This window comes from Leptinotarsa decemlineata, unplaced genomic scaffold, assembly GCF_025532065.1.
Source record: "Leptinotarsa decemlineata unplaced genomic scaffold, Ldec_3_MD MMD2_P_RNA_scaffold_14, whole genome shotgun sequence".
Lineage (NCBI taxonomy): Eukaryota > Metazoa > Arthropoda > Insecta > Coleoptera > Chrysomelidae > Leptinotarsa > Leptinotarsa decemlineata.
The window spans coordinates 3,065,771-3,090,026 of NW_027412528.1; the positions used below are offsets into that span (position 1 = coordinate 3,065,771).

Genomic DNA, 24,256 nt, shown 5'->3' on the forward strand with positions numbered 1-24,256 from the left:
AACAGTTAATGGATCTTTATTCAGGAAAAATCTCAATAGAGGAAATGAAATATTTTTTCGTTGGCAGTCATGTAGAGTATACGAAAACAATCGTATAACTCAGTGCGAAAAATGTTTCGAGTTCAATCATTCTTCAAAACATTGTAGAAATAGCACAAGGTATCCCTTTTATGCTGAAAATCACCTCTTAGAACACCGTAACCAAATTAACAGTAGAAAAAAGTGCTGTAACTACCACATACCTAAAGAAACATACAAAAAAATATTTATTCAGCCATATGATGACTGACATATATGTGAATCATATAAATATTTTGATAAACTCAATATATATTGAATAAATTTTCAAATTTGAATTTATGGATCACAACACAAAAGTTTACAAATATAACTCACTTTTTGATCACATATGTAATTCAAATAAGAACTTAACAATGTTAGTCCTCTACGCTCGATCCATGAAAAACAAAATACAAGATTTAGAAATAATCATAGCTGATATAAAAGTAGATATCGTTATTATAACTGAAACTTGGATCAAAGAAAAAGAAAAGAGATACTACAACTTCCCAGATTTTTCTGCAGAGTTTTCATGTCGAAAGCAATGTGCAGGTGGAGTTGGAATTTTTATTAGGAATCATGTAGAGTATGACCTCATAAAAACATCGAACTTGTAGCTAAAAAACTGAAATCACCTGAAATTACTATTTGAAAAACTAAAATCTATGACTTTCTTACTGTTATGGATTTTGAATTTCCAAATTTCAATGAGAACAATATTTATGTATTTGGTTATTTCAACATTGATAATCTAGAAAAATTCTGCAGCCGAGAAACTTAGTGAATTATGTTGTGTAAATGATTTCATTATATGTAACAGTACGATTCCAACTCGAGAAACTGATAAAACAAAAACACTCCTGGATTACGTCTTAACAAATTCTGACCAGAGTATCAGTATTTCAATAATTAATTCGGATATAAGTGACCACCATCTACAAATTATTGAAACAAGTCCTATGCATCGCAAGAAAATGATGTATAGAATTGAAATTGTACATAGATTTTATTTGCAGAAACTTGAAATAGAAATGAATCATTTTTTCAAAAATATCTATTACACTGTAGATTGTGTTGATAGATTTCATGACAACCATCTGGAAATATTCAAAAAATGTTCATTTTCGAAAAAGATTACAAATTTTCAAGATTCAAAATCATGGTTCACAGAAGAAATAAGTGAAATGATAAAAACAAGAGATATGTTTCACTATAAAAAGAGAAAGAGTCCACAAAACGAGTATTTCATTGAAATGTATTTCTACTACAACAAGTTAGTTAAAAAACTGTTAAAGATGCAAAAACAAAATTTTACAAAAAAGGAATTTGAAAATCCAACTCCCAAATCAGTATGCAGATAGATCCGTTAACAGACATTTATACAATAAAAACAATGAATCTAATAGTAAAAGCAGTCATCATTGAAGATGGTGAGAAGACAGAAGAACCTGACCAGATATCCGAACTATTTTGTGATCATTTCACCTGTATTGCAGAAAAATTGTCTGCTAATATCCCTCCAGTCTTTACTGAATTTCCCGAATTTAATGTTTCCTATATAAATATCTGTCAATTTAATTCTGTGATTAGTACATGTAAGAAATTAACAAAAAATAAATAATAATTGCACAAAGAAACTTTTCCCTCGGATATCTTAAAGGTACGATTTTGTTCCATCCTTTACATCCATACATACATTTCGAACACGTCGATTTTTCATTTCCATCCAAAGTTTCTTCTCTTGTAAACGAATCCAAGCATTGCCACCAACTCAATTGGTCGGTTCTTTGTGGTATGGAGAGAGACAAATTCCAGAAAGGATCAAATGTTACTGATGAGTGTCCACAGTGTGGGCATTTCATCGTGGATTCCAATTGACCAACGAAATTATCTATAATCTTAGAGTTATGCATACTCAAATATGTGAGCCATGACTCTTGTGCATTTCTGCTTTCGCTCAATTTTTCGTCAATCTCCGTTAGAATTGGTTTAGGTTTTTCATCAATTATGTTAACGTCTTCATGTAAACCTTCTGAAAGATAACGAAGAAACTCCTAGACGTCTTGATGGGAATCACCCATGAATCGAGGAGCAAAACTTTGAAGCTGATTTTTTAAGGAGGCTGTATTTAATACTTTATCAAATTAATCTTCGGACCACAACTCCTTAATGTCTTCTGCAAACGCTTTAATTAAAGTACTCTTTATACTAGAAATACTAGTATTGATATCTTTCATGAATTCATCCTTTTCCAAATATTCCAATAACTATCTCGTATTTGATAAACATTGAATTACGCTGTTCATGAAACAGGTGTTACCAATTTTTTTTAAACCGTTTAACCCAAAGGTTTTTTGACTGAAGAATTTATCACTGAACAATCCGAATTATCTTCAAAACCCATTTGAGAATTTTGCTGAGAGAAAGTTTTTTTCCATTTGCCTTTATTTTAATTCCATAAAGTGGTTTGTTATTACCTCTCTTTTCTTTATAAAATTGGTTTTCAGGAAATATGTAAATTTCATCAAGTTTTTTGGAATCAGAAAGAGTACCGAAAAACGAAGCTGCTTTTCCTATTTGGATGGCTATACTAATTTTCTGAATGAGAAAAGATGTGGCTCTTGATTCGTGGGTTTCATCGGTTACCTTTTTTACAATTTCATTGACGAAAGATAAGGCTTCAGAGCCAAAAACACCAAACGTTTCAACAGCTATTGGGCGAAAGATATAATTATATCCCAAATACTGATATTTCCGTAGTTTGGAACTTTCTCCTAAAGAGGCAGCAGCACCGGCTTTCACAGAACTAACAGGAAGATGGCAAGTTGCTAATGTATCTACATAAGTAAACTCCCAAACAACAGATTTACCATTTTCCATGGAACAAGTGTCATACCATCCGGCCGTTTTCCGTCGTCTCGACTTGTGCCTATGAGTTTTAAAATCGCAGGAATGTTTGCTTTTGATTAGATCATTAATTGCATAATGGCGAGATAAACGACCAGCACTAAAAGGCAGCTTAACCCGTGAGTACCTGATTCATCCACAAATGCACCACATTTACAAAAGTGTTGAACACACAGTGGTGTACCAAGTGGAAATCCGATGGCAAGTCTGAAAGAGTCGGCATCCAATAGAGTCCCAAGTGATGCTATAGAAACAGCATTTAACCAACAACCAGATTCTTTCACAGTTACTGCGAGAAGACGAGCCTTATTTCTTAAAGTGTCAGAAGCTGTCTTCAGTAAAATACTAGTTGCTTGATCTAGTAATGCCCTCTAGTTTTTCATGTCTTCAATTTTCATTATTTGGCCAGTTCTAGATTCCCAAAAAAAAATTCATTGATCAAAAACACAATCAGATATTGGCTTTGGATATTGTAAGATGATCTCCATCAGATCAGAAACACTGCAAAATGAGGACAGAAATTATGGCAAAGCGCGCGAAGTGGCTGAACGAATTCCTAATCCTCCTCTAGAAACTGGAAGTGATACCTGTACCAAGTTTCGTCTTCGATACAGTTATTAATGATGAATTCCAGCATCCTTCTTAATTAATGTAATTCCTGTTCGTCATGCCAAGAAGGGCTGCACCTCAAAATATACGATAATTTTGGAATGGCTAATGAGTTCTTCAATAAATGGAATGCGACATGTGTTGGTAAAATAGATAAACGTCCTGACATGACACAAAGTGATTGTAATTTTTCTTCCAAATGAAATTTTAAGGCATCATCAGATAATGGGGCACCAAGAAGAAATCAATTGGGTTTTTCAATCACTCGTTTACCAGGAGCTATTAGGTTAAATTGATCGAATGACTCATTGTGTAATGAAAATTTTCTAATGCCACATTTGCTTTGTCACCAATTGAACCATCATCCAGATACCAGCCATTGAATTCAGTGGATATTTTAGTTATAATATGATTGATAGAAAGACAGAACAATAGTGGTCCAAGTGGATCTCCCTGCTGTACTCCTTGTTCGGACATTATAATTTCGTTACCAAATATTAAGAAAGAAGGTTCACTGTAACATTGTTCAATGAAAGGGTATATTTTTGGTATGGCGTTAGCCACCGAATGTAACATGAAATTCCTGTCTATAGTATTGAACGCATTCTTAAAATCAAGTTTCAGAATAACTTTTTCAACTGGGTTAGGGTTTTGATTAATATAACATCGTGCAGCATGGACTACTGATTCGCAACCACCATTTGTTCCAAATCCAAATTGTTGGGGACGAAATAGATTTCCAAGACATTCTCGTAGATTAAAACAAGCAAGTTTCGCTACTAAACGCAGATACAAATTTCCAACAACTATAGGACGTAGACCGCCAGTCTTTTTCTTTAACGGACATAAAGAAGTACCATATAAAATAGGACGTCTGTCTTGATTGACCTTTCCAGAAACAAGCATATTGCAAAGGTTCGTTGAAGAATTCAAAAGTTGTTCGCCACAACTATCGGAATTATAGCTTAACATATCTTGAATATGGGACGGTCGCAATGAATCAAGAACTGGTGCGAAAAGATCTCACTGCTCTGAGAACATCTACGCTTGTAACTTCCAGAGGAGTATGAGAAGTTGTATACTGTCCAGAATTGTATAAACTTTTAGAAGCAGGATGTTTACTTCGTAATTCTTCCAATTTTGCAGCATCAAATTCAGCAGGACCACAGATAAATCTAACAGCTGCTGTTATATCACTGTCAGAGACTTTCGAGAATACTTGTTTTTGGAGGATGTCATCATAATTTGTATGTTTATCAGAAATTTTGACACAACAATTAGTTGTTATTGAAATTATTCAAATTTTTCTTCACTATTTTTGTTATTGAAATTTTTTGATTATCTTTAGTTCTCTGAATACTGAAACTTTTATAAGCAAACATGAGCAAATTTTTCCAAGCAGTGAAAGAATTCCTGGATACACATTCGTTAATTGATTTTGTGAGGGTGATTGCAGAGAGTAACCTTGCAGCCTTCGGAATACGTTTAATAGTATGTATATTTCTTCTCAAATTAGATAAATGGATATGAAACGGAACTTCTTTGTTTCCAGGGTTAGATTCTTCCTCGAAATCATTATCGGGATTGGAGTTTTCATAGGAACTTATAGTATCGATTGATTTAGAATGAACTTTGCGCATGTGGATTTTCAATCCTCGTATTTTGAAAAATTTTCCACATATTGAACATTCTGCTTTGCCAGCTGATTGTCTTTATTCTTTTGCCATCGAACATATTTATCATGATCGGAGTCTTTTAATTCCTATGTGACTTTCTTGTATCGTCCAAAATCTTGAATGTCACCCAACGTCAGCCAAGTTGTCAGTGGAATTATTTCAGAAAAAAACGTATTTTCATCAGAATGAGCACCAGATTTTTATATACAATTATCCAAAACGTTTTGTCCCATAAAAATAGTTTAAAATATCGGTGGAAAATCTATGAATTTTCGAAAAATCTATGAAGAGATGATAGCACTGACATCACTCGAATTGACAATTTTCTTGAAACCAACAAGTGAAGAAGAATTTGAAGATATTATTTCAAAACTTGATTTAAATAAATCCTCTGGATTTGATCAAATTTCAGTATACCCTATTAAATATGAGATGAGAATTGGCCCCAATTATGAAGGAAATAATCAACAAATCTTTCGAACCTGACATCTTCCTTAGAAACTGTAAAATTGTTTGTGTGTCTCCTATATTTAAATCTGGTAGCAAAAGTGATATGAATAATTATAGGTTCTTTCTATACTTTTAAAAATTACTGAAAAGGTCGTGAATAATGGATTGATAGATTATTTAGAGTTGTGTTCAGGTCAATATGGCTTTCGCCATATCAAGATCAAGTGACACTGAGTCTGTAGTAATGGATATTATATCTAATATTCAACAGCAATTAAATAGAAATATGAAATGTGGTGTATTATCTCGCGATTTGCGAAAGGCATTGGACACAGTTAATCATAATATTTTATTGAAAAAAGTTAATAGCATTGGTAATCGAGGGATTATTCATAGATGATTTGAAAATTATTTATTTATTTAGTTATAGTTTATGTTTTGGGTCCAGTTTTATTTTTGATTTACATAAATTCTGTTCCAAAATTTTTGTTGAAAGGAAATATTAAGTTATACGCGGATGACAACATTACTTTATTTTTCTATTGATACCAAAGAAATTCACAATAACATGCCTAATGAAATTATATTACTAAACTCTTGGATAGCCGGGCGGTTCGACGTGGGTGCTTTGTACACTCAGTCAATCGACCGATGTGTGAGTCGATGGTTCAAGCCCCAGACTGAACACTCAATTTTTACTTGCTATCGTCCAACCCGTGTTAGGAATCACACGTTAAAAGGTAAGACCTCGTTAGTCCTTAGCTCGCACAAGTTTCGACTTTTGAGGTTTGTCGTTCGTAGGGGTGCGACAGCTGGGGAAACATAGTCTCTGTTTAAAATCTGTTTATCCGTTAATCAGCTGTCGCCCCCATACGAACGACAACTCTCAGAAGTTGGGAAACTTGTGCGAGCTAAGGACTAACAAGGTCTTACCTTTTAACGTGTGATTCCTAACACGTATTTTAATCATTTTTTTTAACATTATCATACATTGAGTTTGAATAATGAAAAGTCTTCTTTAACGTTGATAACTAAGTACAAATTATAAACAAAGAGAATTTGGCTTTTAACAAACAAAATTATTAAATATTGTCAAAATACAAAATTTTTGGGAAAAAAAAGTTTTTGGCTTTCTACTACTCCATCTTGATACAAAAAAAATGTGGAAATCTTCTAAAGAAAGAAAGGAAGTAATCAATTTGAAAATAAGTAACTCTATACATGGATGTGTAGATCATGCAAAAAAGTAACTGGAAGAAAGCTCTCCTGAAACAGCTACTTCCATAAAATCATTGAGTTACACAAAAGAATAAAAATTCTTTCGAAACAAATACTTTTATATGAACACTGAATTATAAAGAAGATACTTTTCTCTACTCAGTTTGTATTCCAAACATTCGTTATGTATCAAGATGGAGTCGATAAAAGCCAAAAACTTTCTTTCCCAAAAATTAATCACTCCTAAAAATATAACCCCTTCAATTCACAAAATTTTTAGAATCATACATTGATGAAATTATCTGTTGAAATACTCATATTGTGATGTTGAAAAAGAAAATCAAAGCAATTTTAGGAATATTATTTTGGGTTAGAAATTTTATTTCGTTAAAATATCTCAAAAGTATATGTTTCTGTTTGGTGTATTCGAATCTACAATATTTAATTTCAATTTGGGAAATAGCTAATTTATCAATAATGAATCCTCTCAAGAATGTATATTAAAATTACCATATCTTGAACCTACGTCAAATTTCTATATACCACATGATCTTTTTAGATATTCAGTCCATTTTTCAATTGAAAATTAGTTGTTTCATTCATTCTGTTGAAAAATATCACAAACATTCGAATTTGGATTTCAATCAATTAAATACCAAGTTTATAATACAAGACAAGCCAAAAAACTTGTTAAATCATATCGCTCATAATTTTGGGAGAAATTGATATTTCGTTTAGTAGTTAAAATATATGATAATCTTCCAGAGAAATTAAAATTAAATCAAATAAAAAAATTCCAAGCGGAATTGAAAAAGTTTCTGCTTTTTCTCTATTACTGAAAATCTGATCTCCGTAATACTTTTTTTTTTGTTTTTAATAGTATTATAATTCAATTATGTATATGCTGTACATTTAATTGATCTGGAGCTCTACATTGATATTTTAGTAGTGAAATAATCTATTTAATCATTATTCAAAGTTTATTTCTGTTATTATTATATGGGCCAAATATGATGAAATTCGGGTTTTTTGTTATTTAATATAGTACACTTTATAACCTTCATAACGTGATATAAAATAAAATGAAGATTTTTAATTTTTTTCTAGCCCGAGTTCAAGCCTGGAAAACTTCAACTACAATGCTGGATCTATGTGGGTGAAAGTTATTTCCAGTTGGTTGTGTTTGGCACTGTACAGTTGGACCCTGATTGCACCAGTTGTTCTACATGATCGTGAATTCAATTAAATTAATGTTTTATTTAAGTTTATTTACCATCAATTAATGGGGGAGTTTAATAATTTGATATTCTCTTAGTAGAATAAGTAGTTTAGTGAGTTTTGAAATAATTTCACATATAAAATGTTTATATGATTTTTTGTATGGAGAACAAGTAAAAAATTTCCGTATATTCATGTCCAAAGTTGTTTGTGTAGGAGAATTTGTCAATTTGATATCCACCATCTTTTCTTAAGTCCATTTCATAAAGTGGCTATAATTTGTAAGAGTTTTGTTATTATTTTTTTCAACTGTAGAATATGAATATAGCTTCTGTACTTGTTTTTAGAACCCGCAAATTGGAATCGATGAATACATTATTATTAATTGATATACAAAATCAATCATTTGAGAATCATATTGGATTTAAAAGTATACAATTTATGATTGAGTGGAATTCAATTCCAATTGCTTCAATAGTACTATTCTACCAATCTAAAAAAAATTTTTAAGTGAATTTTATATGTGTGATATGATTTAATCAATGACTACAGTACAAGTACTGTGTATGAAATGAGATGTGATAGAGCGATTTTTGTCATAGTTATATATTTATATAAGTAGTGGTTTTTTACTTCAAGTGTATCTATAATGAACTAATGAAGTGATAACAATCATTTATGAGTTTTTCTCTGAAAAGCCAAAGCAAGAATGTTAAACCATTTCTTTCACACTGACACCTAGATAAGTCTAAAATCAATATCTAATCATTGATTCCCAACTGGAATTTTTTGCCCGCGGCTTCACGCGCGTAGAATTTGGTTTGTCACATACCATTTTAAACAAAAATTTTTTTATTAGCCCAAAACTTAAGGTTTCAAACTTCAGGACAAACGAAATTCAGTTCAATTTTTACACCTCTATTTTTACGCTATACAAAGAACCTACCTGCAGTTTCGAGATTCTAGATCAGGAATTTCCACCCCTCAAGGGGGAAAAATAGGGGTTCAAAGGTTGTATTGAATTTTATCAGTTTTGAAATTGGAAACCTGAAGTTTTGGGTTGAAAAAAATATTGTAAATATTTGTTTGAAATGGTCTGTTACGAAACTTGATGTGACAAACCAAATTCTACGCGGGCGAATCCGCGAGCAACAGCTAGTAATTTATGTTTTTACTTTAAAAATACAGTAACTAAAAAAAAAATGCTAACTGCACTGTAATGAACAGCTTTGAGAATCGATTTATGTTACCTGTAAATAATTTTCGCAAAACTATCACAACCGTCAACGACGTCTGCCCGCGTTTGGATCGCATTTTCGGCTATGGCGCTTCATTGCTTAGACCGCCCCTCTATCCTCGCTCATCGTCCCCTGTCTTCTTACAGTAGACGAGACGCGTAATGGTTTTCTGCGTTGCGTAGTGTTAATCTCATCATGGTCATTTTTAAACGATTTGTCCAAATTACTTAGTGTAAAAAAACAAAGTTTATATCAAATACTTAGAACGACAATTGTATCAATTTCTATATGACATTGACAGATATTCTAAAATGTGCAGTTTGAGTAGAGCCTTGATGATGATAGCACGACCAGTTGTCGAAAGCGCTCGCATATAATAAGTAGGAGTTATAAAGCTTCAAATCCTTTTTGTAATATATGTCAATATTAAAATAATGAAAATAAAGGAAAATAGTTGCATCATTCAAATTAAAAAAAGTATCCAATTCAATTGTATTTATGACTCAGTATTTCGCATATAGTGGCTGCCCCGGGGACTTTTATTTAGAAGTATTTGAGATGAACAATCTTACAGTAACTCTTCATGTAACTCTAACGTTATAGGCAGCGCACGTCAAGATATCTCTCAGGTGACAAGAATTTTTTCGACTTATTACTTATTGTTATATTATGACAAAAATTATACAAAACCTTTGTATAATAATAAAGTATACTTTATTGTCGAAAGATGAACATCTTGTAGACGAAGCAATTATAAATAGTTATAGAAACCAAAGGAAAAGAGTCGGTTGTAAACAATACATAAGTTTTTTCAATATAGGTTAAAATAATTTTCTCACATTTAGAAATATAAAAAATTATTGTTATAACGATATTAAAGTAATAGTATATTATGCAACGATCATGTAATGATGGTTATTAAGACACGAGCATTAACCGGGATGCGAAACGAGCCGAAGGCGAGTTTTGTATGGTATATGCGAGTGTATTAATAACCATTACATTAGAGTTGCGTACGCTATTTTTTCTAAACCCGATAAATAATGAAAAACTATAAATATTATATTTGTATTGAACACATTTACAGTAATTAACTCATATTTTTTTAAAAAAACACAAACTTAATGGTATTATCATGGATATATGAAAACTATAAAGATTCTAATTATATTTATATTGAATATAACAACTGTAATTAATCTGATCTTTTAAAAATATTGGAGTCGATGGTATTCCTTCTATATCGCTGTTTTCAGACATTTTGATAATATAGGTAGGTAATATGAAAACTGATTTTGACAAATAAAGCAATTAGTTACTTAGGTTAGAATCTAGGACAAACAAAGGAACAGGATTCTTGATTGAAAAATTATGGGTTTCTATTGGTTGATAATCTGTATCGTTATGAAAAATCTGTATCATAATGGATATCATTATGAAACGGATTATGGTCATATAAGTGTATTGTTAGAGTACAGGTGTAGAAAAATATATATAAATAAATGAATATGCATTAATAAACGCACATAAATACCACACACATATATATTTATATACATCCTAGACGAAGAATAGTCAGACATTAACGGGTAAATAAGGAAGTGAATAGAGAAAATATATAAATTGATGGATGTAGCCGTTATTATGTGGTAGGAAATCATAATGAAGAAAATAAAATTGAAACTTTTTATGTTTTTTACCACTTTTATTGTAACTAACGTTACAGCAGTAACTAACGTTTCAAACTAATACATTAAACTAACAATGGTTGATTACATTAGCCCTTGTATAGCACACCTATAGGTAATAATAGAGGTACTTGGCGTGATTGAGTACCTGAATTTACAATGCGGATATGCTAATTTGAAAACGGGTGAGTAGACTAAATCGATTTGATCATTTAACAGGTTGCACCCACAATGATTATGCTTGTGAATTTCCAAAGATTTTGAATAATTGAGTTTGTAACCCTTTCTTGCATAGTGCAAAATTTCCGCATTGTTTAGATTCAGGAACTTGTGGTTGCATGCCACAAAACATCGAATCATTTTTTCCTAGTTTTAAAGTACCTTTCATGTTCAGCATACCGTTTTTGGAAATTTCGACCACATTGTCCCAAATAAACACTATTACACTCCAGACACTTAAGCTTATAAACTCCAGATTTCTACAACTTGTCCACCTTATCTTTGGCATTGAAATGGAAATCAGATAACCTGGCATGTGGTCTGAATGCCACTTCCACATTGTTTTTTCTGAAGAAACCCGCAATTATCTTTGTTCTTTTTCCAAAATATGTTAGAGTTACCCATTTCTTGATTTCTGGTTGTTTGACCTGAGGGTATATTAATCTGTGAGTGAATTTACGGCTTTGTTTTCTGACTAACTTCTGGATAGTATCTGCGTTGAAACCATTATAATGACCTATCTGTGTAATTATATCAATTCCCCTAGCTAGATTATTAGCAGACAAAGGCAGTGAGAATGCTATGTGCAACATTGGATTGTAGGCTGCTAATTTATGACTGTCTGGAGGGAAAAAATCGCTTGGGATGGTAATGTCTGTATAGCTAGGTTTTCTGAAAACATTGAACTCAATTTATTCTGATTGTGTGTAATAGTCAGGTCTAAGAAATTTATCTGTTTCTCTATCTCTGTTTCGAGTGTGAACTGAATGTTGCTATTGAGATTATTCATGAATGTCATAAATTGTTTCAGCTATCGTGTAGTACCTCTGAAACAGTCGAGAATATCGTCTACATATCTGCACTAAAAATGAATATGTTTTTTACCTAGGTCGGAATTTACTATAGTAGTCTCCAAGCTGTTCATTAATATGTCTTCTAAAAGTGGACTAAAGGGTGAGCCTATTAGGAAACCTGAATCCGGTTTAAAAAATTTGTTGTTGAACCGTATGTAGCTCTGATTTAGGCACGCATCGAAAGCTGTTGAAACTTCAAAAGAAGTGATATGGTCTACTTTAGCTTGATCTAATGTATCTAAAAAGAGGGGCAACACTCCTTGTACGGTATGTTGGAGAACATAATCTTTACATTGAATGAAACTAAAATTGATATATGTGGCGTGGTTTGGTTCCTTATGTTTTCTACTAAAGTCAGTGAATTTTTATTGCTATGAGGTGGAACAAAATTGGTAATATTTTTGAACAACTTGTTAAGACGTATTCCTAGTTCTCTTGCCGGACTATTTGTATACAAAACTACCGGTCTTATGGTGCAATTCAGCGAAAGAATCATTAACTTGACCAAAGTAGAATTTAACAAAGAGGAAATTTCAACAATGTCCAAAGGGACGAAATATACACCAACAATAATTAATAAAACAGTTTGGATACGTTGATAACAGATATAGCTATTGCATTGAAACAAACAGATAATACAAGATCATTGAAGTAATTCAGAACCATCCATTCTCTTTATCAAACAGTAGAGAAACAGGCATAATGAAAACTATACAACAAAAAATAAGAAAAAATGATCTTGTTTGATCATCTTAACAAGTTGTTCAAAAATATTACCAATTTCTCACCTCACAGCATTAAAAATTCACTGACTTTTGTCGATGTAACATACTGTACAACGAATGTAAACCCCTCATTCAAGCCAAAGTAGACCATATCACTTCCTTTGAAGTTTCAACAACTTTCGATGTGTGTCTAAATTAGAGCTACCCACATCAACAACAAATTTTATAAACAGGATTCAGGTTTACCAATGGACTCACCCCTTAGTCCACTATTAGCAGTCATATTTATGAACAGCTTGAAGACCACTATAGTAAATTCCGACCTGGGTAAAAAACATATTCATTTTTGGTACAGATATGTAGACGATATTCTCGCCTGTTCCAGAGGTACTACACGACAGCTGAAACAATTTATGACATTCACACAATCAGAATAAATTTGAGTTAGTGTTTTCAGAAAACCTAGCTATACAGACATTACCATCCCAAGAGATTCTCTCCATCCAGACAGTCATAAATTAGCATCCTACAATTCAATGTTGCACAGATCATTCTCACTGCCTTTGTCTGCTAATAATCTAGCTAGGGAAATTGATATAATTTCACAGATAGGTCAATAATGGTTTCAACTCAAGATACTATCCAGAAGTTAGTCAGAAAGCAAAGCCGTAAATTCACTTACAGATTAATATATCCTCAGGTCAAACAACCACAAATCAAGAAATGAGTAACTCAGAGATTATTTATTTATTGGTCAAGTACACTACAGAATTGTTATAAAATCCCAAATGGTACATCAAGAAAGTTTCAATTGTAGAAACCAGTCAAGTGTTAGAGTTCAGTTATGAACCGAACAAGTAAGATCCTTAAGAAAAACTATTATAATTGCTTGAAAATGAATAAACCTATTTATTTTTATTAGTCCAGTACACGGCAAAGTATTAATAAAATACCAAATGGAACATAAAGAAGAAAACATGTTAAAAAGAGAAGAATAAGCATAAAGACATTTAAACACTAATGTCAAGTACATTACATAATTGTAACAAAGTCCCAAATGTTATATTAATGTGCAAACAAACCCTGGAGACAAGTTATTACTTCATAATAAATAAAGGTATGCATTTTCATTCGACATTTTCAATTTTTCTGTAACTCGCCACTAGATGGCGCTGTAGAACAATTTTGTGAAAGCATTTTTCTATAATGCTGCACGCCTAAGTTCGTTGATTCTGATTCTGTCAAAACATTGGAACAGCAGAGATACAGCAACATAGTACTAGTAATTGTAATAAAATCCAAATGGCAAGCTAAGGAAGTTCAAATTCAAATGTAAAAAAAGACATGTTCGAACACTAGAATAAGTTATGATCATTAAAAAATAATAAACGACTATTTAGAAGTTTAATGAACAATCTTTGGATGAAGTCGTCTGATTGCCATTTTTTTTATTTTTAAATGTGGCAAATGAAAAAAATCAAGTTCTGAAAAGTATGTATTGAAATTTTTCTGAAGTCTACAACTTATTGCCATCGAGCCATAGTTGTTAGTCTTGTAGACTCGCAACCCAAATGAAAAAATGTGATTACTTCTTAAGGATCTTGAGTTGTAGTGAAAGTTTATTATTTTATGAAGGAATATTACCATTGAAAGTTTACGTCTGTCCTCAAGTGATAATAAATCTGATACAGATAGCCCTCATCTGCGAGTTAAATCCAAAGTCAGGTTGGCCAAGTTTCCAAATTATATTATTTAGTAAAGCAATTGTGCACTTTTTAATTCTCTCCTTCTGACAAGCATAAAGAGGAAGGACACCAAATAACACTATTATATTCCAAAATATTCCGAACCTTTATAGCATCATATTCTGCAAAATGGCGGGTATTCCTTTTGATGAATCCGAGCATTCTTAATGCTTCATTACAGATATTATTGACATGATCAATAAAGCTTAGATCTTTATCGAAAGTAATTCCCAAATCGCATAAGCTTTTGACAGTTTGGAGAGTTTCATTATTAATGGAGTAGTTTCCAATGACAGACTGCCTTATTCCACATTACATTTCTTAACATACAAAAGCTATCCAGGTCATTCTGAATACATTCAATTCATTGGTAGGTTGTGCTGTTTTGAAAACCTTAAGGTCATCTGCATACAGAGAGTGTTCAAACACCGATTTAACATCATTAATAAAGAGTAGAAATAATGTTTGTTTGAAGATGGTTGACAATGTTCCGTGGTGTATTTCATCAGTTCGGACTTCCATTGTCTAATATAATATAAATTGATTTGAAACCCTGGAAAAAAAAAATGAAAACGATTAACCGAAAATAACAATTTTATTAAAAACAAAAACTGAAATTACAAAGAAATAACATACAAGCAAACAATAAAAAAAAATGAAATATTAATTAAAGCTAAAAATTAAAAACTAAAAATATTATTAACAAAAAATGAAAAATAAAAATTGAAGGATTTCATACCAAGTTACGTCACGACGTTTCGATTGTTAGTATCCACAATCGTCTTCGGGTTTTTAATTTTCAGTTTTTATTAATATTTCAATTTTTTTTTTTATCGTTTGCTGGTATGTTATTTCTTTGTAATTTCAGTTTTTGTTTAATAAAATTGTTATTTTCGGTGAATCTTTTTAATTTTTTTTCAGGGTTTCAAATCAATTATTATATTAGATAATGGAAGTCCGAACTGATGAAATAGTAGAAATAATGTATGCCCAATCTGCGAACTTTGCCGAACCCCTGAAGTCACATAAATTGTTTCTGACACACTGTCAGATATCCTCACGTTCTGCAAACTACCGAAAAGGTAGGATTCAATAAATTTCAAGTATCTGCCGTTATTCCAAGATTATTAAGTTTTAAAATTAATAGTTCATGACAAACTGAGTCGAAGGCTTTCAAGGTCCGTATAGATAACATCAACTTGGAGCCCTTGCTCAAGCTTATTTGTGATGAAGTTTTGGTAGACAGCCAAATTGGTGGCAGTAAACCTTTCTTTGTAGAATCCATGTTGTTCGTCTATTATGACGTGTTTGAAATTATTAAATATTTCATCCGTAATTGAAGATTCAATTACTTTGGGCATTGTCTAAAGATTTATAGTCGGTCAACCACAATGTAAAATGCATTGGATGGAGGTTGCCAGAGCCAGTTTTAATCTTCCTCTTTGAAGATGATCACTTGTTGATCGAAACTGTCGAGGTGTTAAAAATAACGATTTGGTGTTGGGAAAAAACTCCAGTAATATTAATTACTACACCAAAGGTTCCAAATAGTGCATCATAAGAGCCATCTATATTGTTTTTACTAGAAATTGTATCCCGTAATGTGGCGCCTTCATGGGAAGGAAAGCAAAACTTTCATTGATGAAAGTGAAAAAAAAATTATGAATGAAATAATGTTGACCTGAATTTAAGTCGAGATATAGGCATTTAGATGTTTGAAATATCAGATTTACTGAAAAATAATAACCAAGTTTGAGGTATATCGTTTCGAGGCAAATCCAATTATCTTGAAATTTGGCAGGGATACATATCATTCAAGTGACAATACATTGACATTTATGTTTATACAATAGGAGAAACATAGAGGTTGAGTTTGATGAATTGAAAGATTTTTATCAACATTCATGGTAGATGAAGAGTTTTGTAATTTAATTCCGATTCTATTAAAAATTGGTATTTTGTCGAAGATTAGATATTTTTACAATATTCAAGATGGCGGATAAGCTAGGCGATTTATGGTCTGATTCCATTTAAAATTGGTATACAAGTGCTTTTTGGGCTTTTTTTATTACGTTTTTATTGACTCGATTTCTTGTCTGTTTGTTTTGTATAAATCCTGTGAAGTGAAATTTGTTCAACTTCTTGTTGGAATTTGGCAGATGTTCATAATTTCCATGACAATAGATTATGAAATTTTTGTTACAGAAAAAGAATACAATATGGACGTGATATATGATTATGGTACGAGTCTATTAAAAATTGGTTTGTGGGGGTTTTTGGAGCCAGATATGAATTAATAGTCAAGATTACTAAAATCAAGATGGCGGCTCCAAGATGGCTACGAGTTAAGTTATTTTGATCCGATTCGATTGAAAACTGATATGTGGGGGTTTTAGGGATCCGGGATTGTGAATTTTTAGACAATTCTCAAATTCAAGATGGCGGACGAGTTTTGTGATTATGGTTAGATTCGATTCAAAACTGGTATGTGGGAAATAAAGAGGTCGGAGATTAGGAAACTTTTGTAAAAATAGAATTGAATAGGAATTCAATGACATTTTTGATTGTTGCCAACCCCAAACTCTCGGTCTGCGACCGCGCCTGTTCAAAATATGTACTCACCAGGAAGCATTCCTAACATATTTATGATGCAGAATGGCATCTCAGTATACACAGACCTCCGTTATATTTTTGTTTATCAAAATATATTTCTCCTTTCAATCAGTCATCTCAATGAAAATAAATCTCTACTTTCAGACTTTTCCAAATTTTTATGATTTCTATTCCTGAATGTTTAATATTCAATATGAATGCCCTCCAAAAGAAATATTCACAATCAAAATTAAACAATTATTGCGGAATTAGAAATTTTTCATCATAGAGAATTAAAAAAAAATATTGTATGGTCTGTGTCAAAACAAAAAAAAAAGATGACAGAATCAAAATGAAACCATATGAAAATATTATTCTGTTTATTTGTATGAAAACGAAATAATAATAATTCTTATAAGATATTTATTCACCTTCAAAAAATTTTTACAGAAAACGTTTGTTACAATAGTCACACAACAGTTTTTTGTTTAGATACGTCACAATATTGTAGAGAGTATTCACAAACTAAAAAAATATATAAGAATAAAGAAAAAATTTATTAGTGTATCAAAAATTAGATATTTACATATATAAAACCAGTCACACTTATACATGCATAAACAGTTTTAACTTTAGAGACACGCAGATGGAAAACACAGAAACATTAACTAGGTAACTTACCCTGTTTACCTAATTTTCATTTAGTTTTGGTAGATTTGGAAAAACCCTAAAACTTTTGTATTTTAATATTTTTGGCTAGCTACCTTACTTAAAGAGATAATCGACCGTTACAAGGGTACTAGCCAAAGACCAAAATTAAAATGGCAAATTTTAATGTATAATTTTTCACATTAGGTATGTGGAGAGGATGCACCAGAAGGTGAAATGTTATTTGTCCCAAGATTATTTGGACAAAAAATGACCATTTAATTTTATTTTGGTGACTGCATAATTTATTCAGGTCGTGAATAAATACCTATTCTCCAAATTTGCTGCAACATAACCTATTGCACCCACTTTCATTTGTTGAATAATTCATTTTGGAAATAAATTTGAAGGGATCTAATAACATGAAATTTAAGATATAATTATTGAACATATTTTTACCTTTTTTCGATGTTCTGTCACAACTTGTAACTACTGAAAGCACAAATAACACAAACTGACTATGAAGAAAACAATAAAACCATATCAGAATCACAAAAATACACTACTAATAACAACCTCTTATATGCCTATAAATTGCAACGCAAATGGCTGGCTGAGCACTGAGGAGGACATGAAGACAAAGCCTGTCAGAAACATAAAAATAATCATTTACAACTTTTAATCTTTTTTCTCTTTTTTGGAGACCACGGTATTGGCACCATCTTCTTTTCGTTTCCATCGTCCTCCAATGATAACTCCATAAGGTTGACTGACTATAAATCTATAGACAATACTTTGGGAATATAAGAAATTTTTTATGTTTCCACTTTTGAATGTTGGAGAAAGGAAAGATTATTCCAAACACCTGGAGAAATCCCTGTATCAAATGATCTTTGAAAAAGTATTTTAAGGGGATATGTGATAAACTGTAACATCAATTCCTCAACAATACTGGCGGAATCTGTTTAAAATCTGTTTTTCCGTTAATCAGCTGTCGCCCCCATACGAACGACAGCTCCCAGAAGTTGAGAAACTTGTGCTAGCTAAGGACTAACGTGTGATTCCTAACACGGTTGCAGAATCATCCCAGCTTCAACCAGATAAATTCTCTCGAGAAAAATATCTGGTCGAGGCGGGAATTGAACCCACGACCTTCCGATCGTGAGTCGGGCGCACTACCACCGCGGTCAATTCCGTCAGGACCCGCGCCCTTTGAGACATCTAGGTTTTTCAATTTATTGAAAAACCTAGGTGTGGAAAGATAACGTGTTAATATCATAATTGGTATGGGTACATAATTTTGAACGGGTAAATGAATCGAAAAGCAAGATTTGAAATGTACCGCAAAACCATCGGCAATAGTTTTAGGGGTATTAAAGTTCAACCCATTTTATGTCATGACAGAGGTAACCCTTTATCTTTCCTCAATGAATTGAAAAATGACCAAAAATATTTGATGTTAGTAGGGAAACAACGATAAAAATTAAATCAACAATAAAAATTAATTGGCGCTCCGGAGCGACTTCATTAATTCCAGTGGCGCATTTGCTTTTTCAGCTGCAGGAAAACCCGGAAAAACCTGCAGCACCACATCATCTGAAAATCTTGATCTACCAATGTCCTCTCTCTTATAAAACAAAATGTAGGGTGTCTCCAGAGGCTCCAACAAATTCAATGCATTGCCAGAACACTTCGTGACACGACTATCGTCAAACTTAAACCAGTCCGTTTCGTCTTTGACCAAGGCGTAATAATAACCAAATTCAATGCCAGAACCACAGTGAACAAAGACTGCATGAATATTTTAATAGTGGTCTGCTAGATTGAAATGTTCATCTATTTCGAACCTTCCAAAGAGTTTCTTGCTTCCGTTAGAGGTTGAGTCTTGTTTGAAGATCATCAGTGTTATTATTAGATTGACTGGTGCCTCAATATACTTGTTTCCTTATAACAGTCAGTTAGTTTGTCGCATGCTTGGCAATACAGTCGATCATCACCTGTTAAAAATTCAATTTTCAGATGATTTAACAATAAGCTTTGCACGGACTGGTAAGCTAGATGAAGTTCCAGAAATTCACATAAGTTTTAGCTACCTCTTGAACATTTACTACAAAGTAAACAAGTGAGGATTTTTCCAGCAAAAGATTTACAAACACAAGACGAGATGGACTGTACGGAATCATTCAATCCAGGGCGATCAGGAGTATTGATTTTGCTATTGTTTTGCTCACGAAGAGTATTCAACAAGAACCCCAAGAATTCGGAACAATCCTCTTGTTGAATTTCACTGGTTCGGACTTCCATTGTCTACTATATAAAATGATTTGAAATCCCTGAAACAACTAAAAAACAATAATTAAAAATGAATAGCTGAAAATAACAATTATATTAAGCAAAATAAAATGAAATAATAGTGAAATAAACTACAAGTAAAAATATAACAATTGAATAAATAAAAATAAAGGAATGAAAAAAAAAATTATAAAAAGTGTAGAGATTCCAAGTCACGTTAGTTCACGACGTTTCGATTGTTAGTATCTACAATCGTCTTCGGGTGATGACTGGACTGATTCCTCCGAGAGATGACTATTTATAGGTCGTTGAAATACTTTCACTTATCCCTGCTTTCCATTTTCCGCTTCACTGGTTCCGTGGGAGATGACCGTTTTGGCGGGAGTTGGCCATTTTTCGCTTGGTGATGGGTTTCCATATGTTGCGTATTTCTACGCTGGCCTGGCTGAATACTTTGTTGGACAACATGTATGCGGCTCCTAAACCAATGTTCCTCTTTGTGCAAGATCTCAGCTTGGGACCACTCGATGTTGTGTTGATGGGTCCAAACATGGTCTGCTATTCCTGATTTGCTTGTTTCCCGTCGCTGTGTGTGCTTCTTGTGCTCGGAAATGCGAACATTCAATGGACTCTTAGTTTCACCAATATAGGATTTTCCGCACTTACAGGGTATCCGGTAAATGCAATTCTTGGATCCGCAGTCCGCGTTTGGGGGCCTGGTTTTCGTGAGGCTGTTACGGATAGTGTTACCGGATCTGAAACAGGTTCTGATGTTATAGTTGGAACCAATTCTTCTTATCCTCTCCGATAATCCTCTGATGTAGGGAAGTGCAAGCACTGGTTGTGACGGCTTCTCTTCCTTGCGAGGCTCCTGCTGTCTTTTAGCTAAAGTCTTTTCTACCATCGCTTTGGAGTAGCCATTCCGTTGAAGATCATTTTTGATGATGTCTAGTTCCTTCTCGAGACCTTCCTTTGTATTACAGAGCCCAAAAGCACGGTCTAATAGAGTCTTGATTCCTTTTTCAGTCGATTGATAGTGGTTGGATTCGTGGTTCAGATACTGTCCCGTATGAGTGGGTTTTCGGTATACAGATGTTTCCCACTTAGTGTCGGTCCTCTTCACCAAAACGTCTAGGAATGGCAATTCATTGTGGATTTCCTTCTACATTGTGAAAGTGATGGAAGGTCTCACGCTGTTGGTGTTTCAGGAAGGCGTCTAGTTCAGTATTCCCATGGTTCCATATTATGAAGGTGTCGTCAACATATCTCAACCAGACTCGGGGTTTCTTGTGGGCTTCTTCAATGGCCAGAGTTTCAAACCACTCCATATATATGTTGGCTATGACTGGTGAAAGTGGCGATCCCATTGGCAGTCCCTCATCTTGTGTAAAGAATTCGTCCTTCAGTTGGAAATAACAGTTTCGTACACAGCATCCTAGTAATTCCATAATTACTTCTATAGGTAGATTCGTTCTCTCTTTCAGGTTCCCGTCTTCGGATAGCTTTCTCTGTATGATTTGGAGTGCTTCTTCGACCGGAACGTTGGTGTAAAGGCTTTCCACGTCGAAACTAATTAGTAGATCTTCTTGTGTAACCTCAATTGACCCTAGTAGTTCGATAAAATGCCTTGAATTCTTCACAAAAGACGATGTTTTTCCTTGTAATGGTTGTATTAAGGGAAGTGAAAATCTAGACAAGTTTTGAGTAGCCGAATCTCTGGAGCTGATGATCGGTCTAAGCGGAACGTCCTTCTTGTGGATTTTGGGTAGTCCATACAAGTGAGGGGGTTTACTGCGGTGCGGTGTTAGCCATGATCTTTCCTTGTCCGAAAAACAGACTTGGTGTTTTTTCAAAATCTGGTACAACTTCCTTTCGATTGATGCAGTAGGGTCCCGTACGATCTTTGTGTATCGTCCCTTCTGAAGAACCTCTTCGATCTTCTGTTCGTAGAGAACGGTATCCATTACCACAGTAGCGTTTCCTTTATCTGCAGGTAGGATCTTGATGGTGTTGTCTCTACGTAGGCCGTTCAGAGCTCTACTTTCTTCATTGCTGATGTTAGATGTTGGAACTGGTTCTCGATCCAGCTGTACTCTAATTTTCCATCTGAACTCTTCTGCCTCGGTCTGGTAAATAAGGGAACTGGTGGATTCCACTGCAGTAATTATCTCCAAAGTGGGCACAGATGTTGTTGTTTATTATTTTCTTTTTTCATTCCATTATTTTTATTTATTCAATTGTTATATTTTTACTTGTAGTTTATTTCACTATTATTTCATTTCAGGTTTATTTTGCTTAATATAATTGTTATTTTCAGCTATTCATTTTTAATCATTCTTTTTTAGTTGTTTCAGGGATTTCAAATCATTTTATATAGTAGACAATGGAAGTCCGAACCAGTGAAATTCATCATGAAACATTGTCAATCACCTTCAAACAATTCTCTTGTTGTCCTAACGAGTATCTAGTGGACTTCAAAGACTCCAGGAAATCGGTTGGAGGGAAAGATGATACCTTCTTACGAAACTGCAGCTGCATTAACAGGTGTTTGAGTTTGATGAATAAGTAGGAATAATTCCCGTTCTCGTTCATCATTAAAACCTCGTTCATGAAATTCTTCGTCATGAACAACACTTGTAAAATACTATTCACGTAGCAAGTGTTTCCTAAATTATCCAATCCAATTTTCTTCTCTAGATTCTCAGGACAACTCTACTGATTTCTCAGAATCTCCATAAGAACCATATGTTAGTAGGGATCATATTTTCTGTATTAGATAGATATAGCAGGTAACATTTATCTATATGATACTTGGTTTCCTTGCGCATCTTGGAGTATTCTTTGTAATCACAATTCAATTAAGTTTTTTGAATTTCTTGAATAAGTTTTTTTCATGAGTTGAATCAGAAAGGAACTGTACATACCAGCCCTTCGTAACCACCTTTATGAAATAAAAACACTTTTTCTCTATAGCTGAACGTAGGCTACAACATATTCTCAAAATCTTATTTAAGCTGGAGTAGAGAGGGTGATATGCATCTGCTGGAAAATTATTGTAGTATCAGAAAATCTTACGTCAATTGAAATTTCATCAGAGAAAACTAAGTCTAAAATTTTATGTTTAAGTAGGAGATTTGAGCCGGTTCTAGGCATCCCCCACCACTATGACGTCACGTGGGGTGAATGACTCTCCCCCCCACTCTGACGTCACGTGGGGTGAATGACTTAGACCGATTCATGCCTCCCCCCACCACTATAACGTCATTAACGACGTAATGGTGTAATTAGGGTGACCTTGAACGACATGTCCGACCCATGCCTCCCCCACCACTATGACGTCACGTGGGGTGAATGACCTAGACCGACTCATGCCTCCCCCCACCACTATTACGTCATTAACGACGTAATGTGTAATTGCATATTCATCGGTATTCCCTCACCTCTCTCTCGATGCGGCGATGTCTATGACGTAACGCATGGCCCTACCATCGCTCTCGATGGTAACGCGCAGGCGGCGAGGACTGTGGTATTTAAGAAGCGGACGAGTGTTGGTTATGTCAGTTTACACCAAGTGAGTTAGTGAGAACATATCATAGAAAATGTATTCTTGTGACTGTGGTAAATCTTTTACTCGTAGTGATAACCTTCATCGTCATCAGCTCCAGAGTTGCCAAGGAGGTCCATCAGTGAAACGAGTGAAATTAGATGACATTGCAACACCTATGTACACATGTAATTGTTTTAATTTGACGATTCCATTGACTCAAGTGAATTATCACAATAGAAGTCTGCAACATAGGAATAATGCAAGTGTACAATTGAGTGATGGTGTTCAAATTATAAAGAGTGCCTTCAAGCGTCGGATTGCTACATACAGGGTGCAGAGTTCCATTGTTTCCACCGATTACATGTTATTCTTTAATGAAATCAGGCGGAAAGTTATTGAATTATTGGAGTCAGCCATCGGGGTTCACAAAATCATCAAAGTGAATATGGAAGTATTTGGGATTTAATTTTTTTCAAGACCTAAAGGAAACCAAATCATTTAACTCTCAGAATAGAACAGTTGACCAATCTACTGATTTGAATTCCTTATTTGATGGATTTCGAAATGGAA

The 24,256-nt window shown here is 33.5% G+C and overlaps 1 protein-coding gene across 8 annotated transcripts in view; it reads left to right on the forward strand.

Annotated features, from left to right (window-relative positions):
• LOC111515066 (serine incorporator TMS1) overlaps nucleotides 1-8,813 on the forward strand; it is a 275,478-nt gene extending 266,665 nt beyond the window's left edge. For all 8 annotated transcript variants that reach the window (XM_074176759.1, XM_074176769.1, XM_074176772.1 and 5 more), the window contains one exon: nucleotides 8,028-8,813. In XM_074176759.1, coding sequence (XP_074032860.1) covers nucleotides 8,028-8,166 — 139 coding nt within the window. In that variant the 3' untranslated portion in view covers nucleotides 8,167-8,813. The remainder of the gene's footprint in view (nucleotides 1-8,027) is intronic.
• Nucleotides 8,814-24,256: the final 15,443 nt, after the last annotated feature.